Source organism: Staurois parvus, unplaced genomic scaffold (genome assembly GCF_062004578.1).
Source record: "Staurois parvus isolate SC_StPar_1 unplaced genomic scaffold, SC_StPar_1.0 ptg002170l, whole genome shotgun sequence".
Classification (NCBI taxonomy): Eukaryota; Metazoa; Chordata; class Amphibia; order Anura; family Ranidae; genus Staurois; species Staurois parvus.
The window spans coordinates 221,769-235,000 of NW_028319966.1; the positions used below are offsets into that span (position 1 = coordinate 221,769).

At 44.2% G+C, this 13,232-nt stretch overlaps 1 protein-coding gene across 1 annotated transcript in view; it reads left to right on the plus strand.

Moving 5' to 3' along the window:
• MAP2K1 (mitogen-activated protein kinase kinase 1) overlaps window positions 1–13,232 on the plus strand; it is an 84,730-nt gene that overhangs the window by 35,997 nt on the left and 35,501 nt on the right. Inside the window, exons 3-5 of the mRNA XM_089665271.1 lie at window positions 2,306–2,452; window positions 2,927–3,004; window positions 9,419–9,470. Coding sequence (XP_089521397.1) covers window positions 2,306–2,452; window positions 2,927–3,004; window positions 9,419–9,470 — 277 coding nt within the window. The remainder of the gene's footprint in view (window positions 1–2,305; window positions 2,453–2,926; window positions 3,005–9,418; window positions 9,471–13,232) is intronic.

Sequence of the window (13,232 nt, forward strand, 5' to 3'; positions counted from 1 at the left end):
TCACGGTCCATTTACACCCGCCGCTCAATAGAGAACAGTGGAACGTCCGATCGGGTCCGCTTGAAAAACGGACAGGCGGGCATGATTGGTCTGCTCATGTGAAAGGGGCCATAGTCTCCACAGTCCCTCTATGATGCTATTGGTTTTGAGGGTATAGTCTTCTGCTGTTTTTTTTTGCCTCACATCAGTGCATCATGTACTACTCTGCATTTGAAGGATCAGGCTTCTGTCTCCAGCCTTGGGTCTTTGGAGCCCCTGCGGTTGCAAAAAACCTTTCCACTACACCTGCTATGGAATTGTATTAAGGTCTCAGTGGGATTTGTCCGCTTCGGATTAGGCTGCTCTTCCTTAGTTGATTCACTGATTCATGAAATAGGCCTTGCTGGGACTGTTCTATGTTCTGGATTAATTGTGGAATAATCTTTGCTGTCCTAATAAGATTTGTGCCTTGTTCCATGGGTGCTATTGCTTGCTGGATCTGGGGAATCTGGACCATTTTCAGCCTGTGACTTTTGAGGTCAAGGATAGGCAGGACTTTTTTTTTTTTTTTTGAGCAGTATTCCTCTTAGTGTTAGCCCAAGAGTTGCCTCTGACAATACGGATGAACGTGCCTAGCCTCTTTGTTGGCTCCATCAGGGTTGTAACCTGTCTCACCAGTTTATGGTTAGGTTCTAACTTTCATCTCCTACATATCATTGTTATGGTATTTCTTGTGCCCTTAATCCTCCAGCCATGCTGACTTTCTTAGATTGAATCCTGGATTCTCTGCTAGACTAGACATTGTTATTCCCTGATGAGTCTTGCAGTCTAGTCAACTGTCTGTCTGTTCCAACAATCTGTCAAGGTAAAGACCTTGTGTTGACCCTTATGGTGGCAAGTGAGTAGAATGCCAGGACCTTTCCACTTAGAGTGGCTGGTTTTGCCTTTAAAAGCATCTTTCCCCAATCCCTGTTCTGGTACCTGTTTCGACTGAGAACTTTTTCCTTTCCTTGTTAACTATGTTTGTTGGTTCTTTCCTCTCTAAATAGAAATGTGGTATTGTTCTGCCACTCGGTTGGTTCAGTTTGTCGAACATCTAGTGTGGTCTGTGGTTCGGTGCTTGGTCTTGGGCATCTGAGTTATCCCTTCGGTTGAATTGCCAGTTTGCCCTTTCAGGAAGGGGGTTTTGGCCTCACCCACTGATTCAGGTGTTGGTCCTTCAGGCATTTTTTGGGTTTCAGGCAGTCCCTTGTCCCGTTGTTGTCGTTAAAACGTCCTGTATCCCTCAATGGACTCCCAAGAAAATACATTTACAGGGTGTGAAAAAATCTTGTTTAGCAGCTTGTTACATAATTCTGTAGTTTTTCATACACCAATCAGCCATAACATTATGACCACTGACAGGTAAAGTGAAAAACATTGATTATCTTGTTACAATAACATCTGAAAGTGGGTGAGATATATTGGGTAGCAACTGAACCTGTTGTCCCTGAAGTTGATGTGCTCAAAGCAGAAAAAATTGGCAAGCCTAAGGATTTGAGCAACTCTGACAAGGGCCAAATTGTAATGGCTAAATGACTGGGTCAGAGCAGCAGATGTTCTCAGTCTACAGAGGTCAGAACTGACCAAAGGTGGTCCAAAGAAAACCAACCAACTGGCGGCAGGCTCATAGTTGGCCAAGGCTCATTGATGCGCATGGGGAGTGAAGGCTGGCCTGTGCAGTTTGATCCAGAAGAACAGCTATGGGATCTCACATTGCTGAAAAAGCTAATGCTGCTTTTGATAGGTGTCAGAACACACAGAGCATTACATTCTGTTGCGTATGGGGCTATGTAGCCGCAGACCAGTCAGGGTGCCCATGCTGACCCGCGTCCACAGCCAGAAGTGCCTACAATGGGCATGTGAACATCAGAACTGGATCACAGAGCAATGGTATAAGATGGCTTGGTCTGATAAGTTTAAGAATGGTTTGAGAATCACAACGAGTCTGAGATGTTGACCTGGCCTACAAATTCTCCAGGTCTTAATTCAGTCGAGCATCTGTGGGATATGCTAGAAAAACCAATCCAATCCATGAAGGCTCCATCTCACAACTTCAGGACTTCAGGGATGTGCTACTGATGGCTTGGTGCCAGATACCACAGCACACCTTCCAAGTCCATGCCTTGCTGGGTTATGGTGGGTGGTCATGTTATGGCTGATTGGTGTATTTAATAAGGTTGAAAAAAAGACAAAAGTCCAACTAGTGCAACGAAAAAAAAATGTTCATTTAAAAAAACAAACAGTATTGCAGGTCTTTTATTTCTAATCATTTCTTTCCTTACAGCTGATTCACCTGGAGATAAAACCTGCAATCCGTAGCCAGATTATCCGAGAACTGCAGGTTTTACATGAATGCAACTCCCCTTACATTGTGGGCTTCTATGGCGCTTTCTACAGTGATGGAGAGATCAGTATCTGCATGGAGCATATGGTGAGTTAAGAATAAGGACTGTGTGGGAATGACAGGTTTGGGAGTAGGGCTGTGAATAATGGAGGGGGGCCCATAATAGTGATGGATCAATTGGAATATAGGAGGACAGGAGCAGAGAACACATGCTTGGACACCACCTGGAACTGTTGGAGCTTTGCCCAGGTATTCAGCCATAGAAGAGTGCAAGGAAAGTTGCTACAGGGACCTTCCCCTAATACCGGGTAGCTTTTTTTTTTTTTTTTTTTTGGGGTGGCAACCTAATGTTAATGTAAATATTAACACAAATATATATATATATATATATATATATATATATAGCAAAATACATTCTTTTTTTTGGGGGGGGGGGGGTGGAATGCATACTTCTTGGTACATTGTAGAAAAGGTTGGGTTGGAGTGGTTGGAATAGGTTTATTGTGTGTTTCTGAAGATTTTGGCGGAATAATATTTTAATGACACTTTCAATTCCCTCAGGATGGTGGGTCACTCGATCAGGTATTGAAGAAAGCAGGAAAAATCCCAGAGAAAATTTTGGGAAAAGTCAGCATTGCAGTGAGTATATTGCATGTGTGTCCAAGCTGTGCAGACAGTGGATGAGTATCCTTGGGTCATAGATCCCAGGTGTAAAATGCTATGGAGGAAAGATCAGCTCTTGGCTGGTACTTGGAGGATTTTCCATATTCCTCCATCCCTTTTTGTTCACCCCCTCTTACCTATTGTGCAATATTGTCCTCATTTAAGATACTTGCCTGCCCAGTGGATCCAATATTGTCCTGCTGCAGTCTGCTATTCAGGTGCTAGTGGGAAGAATAGTGCCCCATCATTGGTGTCAGTGGGAAGAATAGTGCCCCATCATTGGTGTCAGTGGGAAGAATAGTGCCCCATCATTGGTGTCAGTGGGAAAAATAGTGCCCCATCATTGGTGTCAGTGGGAAGAATCGTGCCCCATCATTGGTGTCAGTGGGAAGAATCGTGCCCCATCATTGGTGTCAGTGGGAAGAATAGTGCCCCATCATTGGTGTCAGTGGGAAGAATAGTGCCCCATCATTGGTGTCAGTGGGAAGAATAATACCCCATCATTGGTGTCAGTGGGAAGAATAGTGCCCTATCATTGGGATCAGTTGGATGAATAATGCCCCATCATTGGGGTCAGTGGGAGAAATAGTGCCCCATCATTGGGTGTCACAGGGAGGATTAGTGCCCCATCATTGGGGGTCACAGGGAGGAATAGTGCCCTATCATTGGGCATCACAGGGAGGAATAGTGCCCTATCATAGGGGGTCTGTGGGAAGAATAGTGCGGCATTGTTGGGGGTCTGTGGGAAGAATAGTGCGGCATTGTTGGGGGTCAGTGGGAAGAATAGTGCCGCATTGTTGGGGGTCCACAGGAAAAATTGTGCCCCATCGTTGGGGGGTCAGTGGGAAGAATAGTGCCCCATCAGTGGGAGGAATCGTGCCCCATCATTGGGGGTCTGTGGAAGGAATAGTGCCCCATCATTGGGGGCCAGTGGAAGGAATAGTGCCCCATCATTGGGGGTCAGTGGAAGGAATAGTGCCACATCATTGGGGGCCAGTGGAAGGAATAGTGCCACATCATTGGGGGTCAGTGGAAGGAATAGTGCCACATCATTGGGGGTCAGTGCAAGGAATAGTGCCCCATCATTGGTGTCAGTGGGAGGAATAGTGCCCCATCATTGGGGGTCGACTGCATAAAAGCAAGCAAAGGCCACATCCGGCCGCTAGGCCGCAGTTTGGATACTGCTATCCTAGATTATTACTACTTTTGTCCAATATCATCTTGGTAATGAAAATAAACAGTATACATTCTGTACGATTTTGGTTTTTGCTACTTTTCACTTTCACTTTTCGCATTTTTCCTGCATTATGTTGGGCTGAAAACTGAGCAGCCTCCCTTTGCCTCTAATTCTGAGGTTTTAGTAGCAGAAACAATTTCCCAAACAAGCAGTTACTTCCTACAATCATTCTCTACTGCTTGCTTATGATTGTTTTTAATGTTACTCTAAAAAGGCCTATTTGAGTTTATGAAGATGGACAACAAGGTTTAACCTCTTCCATACCAGACACTTTTACCCCCTTCCCTTCCAGGCCATTTTTCAGGTTTCAGCGCTCTCACGCTTTGAATGACAATTGCGCGGTCATACAACATTGTACCTAAACTAAAATTTTATCATTTTCTTCACACAACTAGAGCTTTCTTTTGGTGGTATTTAATCACCGCTGGGGTTTTTATTTTTTGCTAAATTAACAAAAAAAGACCGAAAATTTTGAAAAAAAAACACATTTTTCTTTGTTTCTGTTATAAAAGTTTGCAAATAAATAATTGTTCTTCATAAATTTAGGCCAAAATGTGTTCTGCTACATGTCTTTGGTGAAAATAAGGATGTATTTTTTAGTTTGTAGGAAAGTTATAGCATTCACAAACTATGGTATAGATCTGAAAATTGATCAATCCTGAAGTACTGACGGCCAATCTAATTTGCGCAAACTGCGCATGCCCGGGAGGATGCCATATGGTGTCCACCCGGAACGCTGAAGGATTTTGCCGGCTGCCAAACGGCCATTGGCCGGGCGGCTGATGGTTAAAGCAGAACTTCGGCCTCCCACACCTCGTGCATCTTTAGGTGCCACCATTATGACGCATGCGCAGATGTGCCCATGGGCTCTGCCCGGCCTTCATATTTTAGCAGAGCCCTTCAGCACATCTGCATGCACAGAGGTGATTTTTCACATTGGGTAGGTTTCAGTCTTCCCTGGTAGTAGTCTTTTTCCATGTGCACAGAAAACCCCACGTGTACACGATTGGCTGGAGAAACTGGCGCATGCGCAGATGTTCTGCAGTACTTGAGGCTTGCAGCACTTCTGCGCAGGGGGGCGGGGAGACTTTCTTGCCTAAGCAAGAGATGTGGAGTTGCTGGTTTGCAGCACAAATTAAGTACTTTTTCCTTATGAAAAAATTGTTTTGTAAGAGGAGAGGGGCAGTACAACATGACCTTCAGGGTGCAAGTCCGCTTTCAGATAGTAACGTGGTTTACTGGTTGGTAATAGATCCAGTAACTCCATACTGCTCAATTATTGTATATTACTGATGGGTTTGGTGATATTTCAGGAGAACATGATGTAAGGGAATATGTCCATATAGAATGGTATCTGCTATTGGGTCATTTTTCCTTAAAGCTGCAGCTTGGGGGGGTCGTCCTATTGATCCTGCCTCAGCACTATTGAGGAATTGACCTGGAATAGCTATGTAACCAAGGAAGGATGCTTAATAATTGTACTCAATGACTCGTGGCTGGGTAAGTGGCCCAGGATCACAATGACAGCTCTGGAGCTTGCTCTTTTAAAACCCTTGCCGGCATTGGCAATTTGTTATGTCGGTCTGTATGGGTTCCCTTTTAAGAAAGTTCTATGGCCACAGCATACACTTTCATTTTATAACATCAGCGTTGTAATAACAATGCAAATAGATATACTATTTTGCCAAAAGTATTGGCCCCGCCCTCCAAATCATTGGGTTCAGGTGTTCCAATCCCCTCCATGGACACAGGTGTATACAATCAAGCCCCTAGGCATGCAGACGGCTTCTACAAACATTGGTGAAAGAATGGGTCGCTCTCAGGAGCTCAGTGACTCCAAGCGTGGTCCCGTGATAGGTGGCCACCTGTGCATTAAGTCCATCCGTGACATCTCCTGGCTACTAAATATTCCACGGTCAGCTGTTGGTGGGATTATAACAAAGTGGAAGCAACTGGGAACAGCAACTCAGCCACCAAGTGGTAGGCCACGTCACATGACAGGGCGGGGTCAGCGCATGCTGAAGCGCACAGTGCGCAGAAGTCACCAACTGTCTGCAGAGTCAATAGCTAAAGACCTCCAAACTTGGTGTGGCCTTCAGATGAGCCCAACAACAGTGCGTAGAGAGCTTCATGGAATGGGTTTCCATGGCCGAGCAGCTGCATCCAAGCCACTGGACTCTAGAGCAGTGGAGACGTGTTCTCTGGACTGACCAATCGCACTTCTCTGTCTGGCAATCTGATGGACGTGTCTGGGTTTGGCAGTTGTCAGGAGAACGGTACTTGCCTGACTGCATTGTGTCAAGTGTAAAGTTTGTTGGAGGGGGATTATGGTATGGGATTGTTTTTCAGGGGTTGGGCTTGGCCCCCTAGTTCCAGTAAAGGGAACTATTAAGGCGTCGGCATACCAAGACATTTTGGACAATTTCATGCTCCCAACTTTGTGGGTAGAGTTTGGGGATGGCCCCTTCCTGTTCCAACATGACTACGCGCTAGTGCACAAAGCAAGGTCCATAAAGACATGGAGGAGCCAGTTTGGGGTGGAGGAACTTGACTGGCCTGCACAGAGTCCTGACTTCAACCCCATAGAAGACCTTTGGGATGAATTAGAGCGGAGACTGCGAGCCAGGCCTCCTCCCCCGACATCAGTGCCTGACCTGACAAATGTGCTTCTGTAAGAATGGTCCAACCTTCCCATAGACACCCTCCTAAACCTTGTGGACAGCCTTCCCAGAAGAGTTGAAGCTGTTATAGCTGCAAAGGGCGGGGTCAACTCCATATTGAATGCAAAAAGAGGGGGGTTGTGAAAAGAGATTCACAAAGAAAGCGGCTACATTATGAACAGAATGTGATACTCAGAAAAATTTCCAAAAATTATGCTTTATTACACATACAAATTTGACATATGGGCAATCGCCCTGGTTTACCATCACCTCAGTATGAGACAATACACACAGACCTAAAACCATATAAAATGACACCAAGACCGGTCTGAATGCATGTGGAACAAGGACAATGACTACAAGAGTCTAAAGTCCCTGTAGCACTGGCGCATAGGTGAACACTTCCCAAAGGAGGTGTATGCAAAAATTATACCATAGGTATACCATGAAACGTGTTATAAATGTGTAGATAATGCTACTACCAGAATGGTTATATCCCAAACAGGGAGTTTCAAAAAATTATACTATGGATATAGGTATCACATGTATGCAATACAGCAAGTATGCGTCAAAAAGAAGGCATGCCTCTAGGCCTATATGAGACAAAACATAAATGTCATATAAATAATGCAGTACATTCCTATGACGTCATACGTCAGATACGTCACTTCCGGTCATGCGCATTAGGTGGAACGCACGCTGACCTACAAGGAGGAAGCCATTTTCACATGCCATGAGGCAAGCCTAGGCAGCACAGGCGCCGAGAAGAGGCTGGAACCCGCGGTATATCGGCGGATGTCAGCGGTGGTTCCTTGGCCTCCCTGGCCTTGTATGGCAGTACCTATGAAGGACATCCTTTCCTCTCCTATTATGCATTGCACAGGTGGTGAGTGGACTGTTGCAGGACACTAGATATATGGTCCTATATGACCTATATATCCTATATAGAGTGAAAGCTCTTTCAGTGACTTTCCACATATTGTATGTTTCACTACAGGATGGGGACATCATGGTGCTTTATATAGGAAACAAGATATACCACATGTATTTCAACAGGCAGAAGATCCATTGGGATGTGTCTTGTTTTTCTTACAGAAAGTGGTGTGTAGTCCACATGTAGTGGTGAAGAAACCATTTCAAGCAGTACGCTGCTTTATGCATCTATCCTTCCATCCTGGTAAAAAATGGGGCATATTCTTATTCAAGAGCCCTAGGAAACAGCTGGTAATATCACAGATGAATGGACCCCAACCACTTGTGCCGGCATAGGAATGTACTGCATCATTTACATGACATTTATGTTTTGTCTCATATAGGCCTAGAGGCATGCCTTCTTTTTGACGCATACTTGCTGTATTGCATACATGTGATACCTATATCCATAGTATAATTTTTTGAAACTCCCTGTTTGGGATATAACCATTCTGGTAGTAGCATTATCTACACATTTATAACACGTTTCATGGTATACCTATGGTATAATTTTTGCATACACCTCCTTTGGGAAGTGTTCACCTATGCGCCAGTGCTACAGGGACTTTAGACTCTTGTAGTCATTGTCCTTGTTGCACATGCATTCAGACCGGTCTTGGTGTCATTTTATATGGTTTTTAGGTCTGTGTGTATTGTCTCATACTGAGGTGATGGTAAACCAGGGCGATTGCCCATATGTCAAATTTGTATGTGTAATAAAGCGTAATTTTTGGAAATTTTTCTGAGTATCACATTCTGTTCATAATGTAGCCGCTTTCTTTGTGAATCTCTTTTCACAACCCCCCTCTTTTTGCATGCCTTTTTTGGCTACTGAATGGAGACCATTTACTGGGTGATACGGTAATTTATTCAACAACCTCTTAATAACTATCTTTAACCAACTCAATATTGAACCCTACGGACTAAGACTGGGAGGGCCATTAAAGTTCATGTGCGTAGAAAGGCAGACGGCCCAATACTTTTGGCAATATTGTGTATATCTGACAGTCCTACAAAAGATTACTTTAAACATCTCCTTTCATGTTGTGAGACCTGCTGGTCTGCTGACCTGTCTTTTTTCCACATTGTCCTGGATTCCCAGCATGCTTTGCAGATTCTCCTCCATTTTTAAGGACTACATATCTCATGGTAAATTGCTGCTTGCAAGCAGGGATTCCTGTACTGACTCCGCCTCCTGAAACTCCTCCTCTCAGAAGGCGGGCTCTGTGAAATGTGTGACACAGCAGTGCCTACCCACAGGGCATGGTGACTACGTGTCACGGGATTCCAGGAAAGAAATGTGTGGGATCTTCACAAAGTAAGTTTACAAACTTCAAGATGGTTCGGATGAATAGAGCAGACTAGAAAAAAATTGAAATGCAATTTGAAAGTGAATATGTGATTTGACGTTTTTGATCGTAGATACTTTTTAATGATGATTATGGTCTTTGTATGGTTATCTGGGGGGGAATATTATCAGGCGTGTACAAATGATCCATGTTTTTGTTTTGTACATAACAGGTGATTAAAGGCCTGACCTACCTGCGGGAGAAACACAAGATAATGCACCGAGGTAAGGATGTAACACATTTACATTTCCTTTATAATTAGGTGTTCAGAGTCTGTCTGGGGGACATTGATATCTGTTCCTTGAAACGGCACAACTGGGATGTTGACCGAATATGACTTCCATGCTCCCTGCACTAGGTTGGCGCAATAGGGATTGCCTGCCTGACTTGACTGAGGGATGAAAATGTTCCTGGTTAAGATACGAGGGTTGCAGGGAACTCCTCTATCGACACTTGAAGTGGTTCCCAGGCTCTCCCATTTCACTGGGTAGCCTGGGACTGTGCTAAAAAGTGGTATATTGGAGCGCAGGAGGTGATTGGGCGACATCTCTTCCCCCAATCCCCCTTGTGAATAATAAGCCCAGAAGCGACGTGCATCATTTCCTGTTTCACAGCTGTCATTCCTTGGCTATGGTAGCCGAGGATGCAGCTAATCAAGCACAATCTGTGCTTGATTAGCTGTAGAAAAGGGCAGGGAAGCCATTGGGGGTTTAACCCTAGGTCCAAACCTATGTGGGCAGCGTTTTGCTCAGGCACGAGAGACCATTCATTTGAATGGACTCCCGTGACATGCAGGAACAGGGGCGGATTGACAACTCATGGGGCCCCTGGGCAATAGGGGGATCATGGGGCCCCTGTGTCCTTGCCCAAACTCAAAAAAGCCTATGAAAAAGGTACCAGGGGCATATCATGGGGCCCTCTACTGACCCCGGGCCCTCGGGCAGTGCCTGAGTTTCCAAATGGTCAGTCCGCCCCTGCGCAGGGAGAGACGTCCCTTCACTACTTTGGAAAACGCAGCCCACACAGGAACCTCGGTTCCCAGTACGGTTGCGTTTCCCAGTGCGGGCGGCATGCCATTAGAACTAATGGCACCTGCCTGCGGGTCGCAATTTTCTGTGCGGGTGGTGCGGCTGCACGGATTTTTGTGCGGATCCGCACCGGCACCACCCGCATAGATGTGAACCGGGGGTAATAGACCATAATCTCCATAAGGATCATCTGTCATCTGCCCATGCCTTCACATTAGGGGGCTTATTAGCCCCTTTTGTTAGCAACAAAGTCAAAGTGACACTTAAGCCCCCCGGTCACATCCAGGCCGATTTCGAAATCGCGCGACTTACAGTGCAGTCGCACGATTTCAAAATCGGGTGACATGTCGATTTCCTTGCGATTTGCAAGACATCGGACACAGATGTCTGTGCAAATCACACGAAAAGTAGTGCAAGTCCTGCTTTAGAAATCGGTGCGGCTACGACAACGTTGGAACCGCACTGATATGACTGCTCTAATAGCGGACAATAGGGTGCGACTTGGCATGTGATTTGCAAGGCGCAGGGCATGCAAATCGCACCCGATGTGACTGGGGGCTAAAGCTACGATGTGTGTTATTTAAGAAAAAAAGACAAAAAAAAAATCAGACATGTCTATACTTACCTGCTCTGTGCAGTGGTTTTGCACAGAGCAGCCCAGTTCCTCTTCTTTTCGAAGAGCTGGCGCTTCTGGCTCCTCCCCCTTGAGCAGTGTCCCTGTCCCCAGGGAAAGCTGTTTGCCCTGGGGGCACCTGTGCGTGCTCGTCCCCGAGCCACTGCTCTACGCGTCCATAAGACACACAGAGCCGTGGCTTGCACCCCCCCCCCCCCCCCAGTTGGCTCAATGGCTGTGATTGACAGCAGTGGGAGGGAGAGTCCCCAAACAGCCAGCAGAGGCTGTCGAGAGCGTCGCTGAATCAAAGGGGGCTCAGGTAAGGATTGGGGGGTGGGGGGCTGCTCCACCTTCAAGGTGTTTTATTTTCATGCATACAATACATGAAGCTCTTAGATTGTAAGCTCCAAGGATCAGGGCCCTCCTAGCCCTCTTGTATTGTTGCTGTGTCGTCTCCCGTTATATTGTAAAGCGCTGAGCAAACTGTTGGCGCCATAAATCCTGTATAATAATAATACATAAATCCTGTATAATAATAATATATAAATCCTGTCTAATAATAATATATAAATCCTGTATAATAATAATAATAATAATATCTAAATCCTGTATAATATAATATCTAAATCCTGTATAATAATAATAATAATATATAAATCCTGTCTAATAATATATAAATCCTGTATAATAATAATATATAAATCCTGTATAATAATAATAATAATATCTAAATCCTGTATAATATCTAAATCCTGTATAATAATAATAATATATAAATCCTGTCTAATAATAATAATATAAATCCTGTATAATAATCTAAATCCTGTATAATAATAATAATAATATCTAAATCCTTAATAATATCTAAATCCTGTATAATATAATATCTAAATCCTGTATAATAATAATATATAAATCCTGTCTAATATATAAATCCTGTATAATAATAATATGAATCCTGTATAATAATATATAAATCCTGTATAATAATAATATATAAATCCCCTATAATAATAATATATAAATCCCGTATAATAATAATATATAAATCCTGTATTGTAATAATAATAATATATAAATCCTGTATAATATCTAAATCCTGTATAATAATAATATCTAAATCCTGTATAATAATAATATATAAATCCTGTATAATAATAATAATAATATATAAATCTTGTATAATATCTAAATCCTGTATAATAATAATAATAATAATAAAAAAAACCTTCAGCCTTTAGAACCAGTTTTGAAAAAAAATTAATTTTGAACCGGCTAAATTTCGAAAAGCGTATAGCCAGCGCTTGCACTAACCCCACCCGTTGCTCAGTGTATTGAGCATTTGAACTGCTCAGGTCTCATGGGTGTTGTACGACGGCTTGCCTTGCTTGAAAGGATATAGATTGCAATGCTCTGTATCATCGATCCTGAAGTCCTCATTCATCTAAATAGCTCCTGCGGGGGAGGGGGGGGGGGATGTTGGACACATCCTTTAATGCAAACACTGCCAATCCTCAATCATTTATATGCTGTGCTTATGAAAAATGCCCGGCTATGAAGCACAGAAAAGTAAATGGGCTTATTTCATAAAATGATGATTTGCGACTTGAATCTCGCTGAAATGAGCCAGCACTGGTCGCCCTTGGATTCTGCACTTTATTTTATTACAGGCATTTATATTTCAGCAACACTTTACATATATTGTACCTTCACATCGGTCCCTGCAGTCAAAGAGCTTATAATCTATGGTCCCTAACTCTCATTCCTCACATATTAGGGCCAGTTTAGACAGGGAGCCAGGGGTGGACTGACAACTCATGGGGCCCCCGGGCAATAGGGGATCATGGGACCCCTGTGTCCTTGCCCAAGCTCAAAAAAGCCTATGAAAAAGGTACCAGGGGCATCTCATGGAGCCCCCTACTGACCCCAGGCCCTCGGGCATTTCCCTGAGTTTCCAAATGGTCAGTCCGCCCCTGCAGGAGCAGTTACTCCATCTAGTATACAATAACATATAAAGCCATTTATAACTCCGCCCCAAATGACATCACCGATCTTGTCTCCAAATATCACCCAAACCGTCCTCTCTGCTCCTCACACGACCTCCTGCTCTCTAGCTCCCTTGTCTCCTCCTCCCATGCTAATCTCCAGGACTTCTCCAGAGCTTCCCCCATCCTCTGGAATTCTCTACCCCAATCTATCAGACTATCGCCTACTCTGCTTACTTTTAGGCGATCTCTGAAAACCTCTCTCTTCAGGGAAGCCTATCCTGCCCTCAGCTAATAATGGAATCTTCTACTCTTCCTACCAGTCCATCCCCCACAGTTACTACCTTTTGTACCACCTGC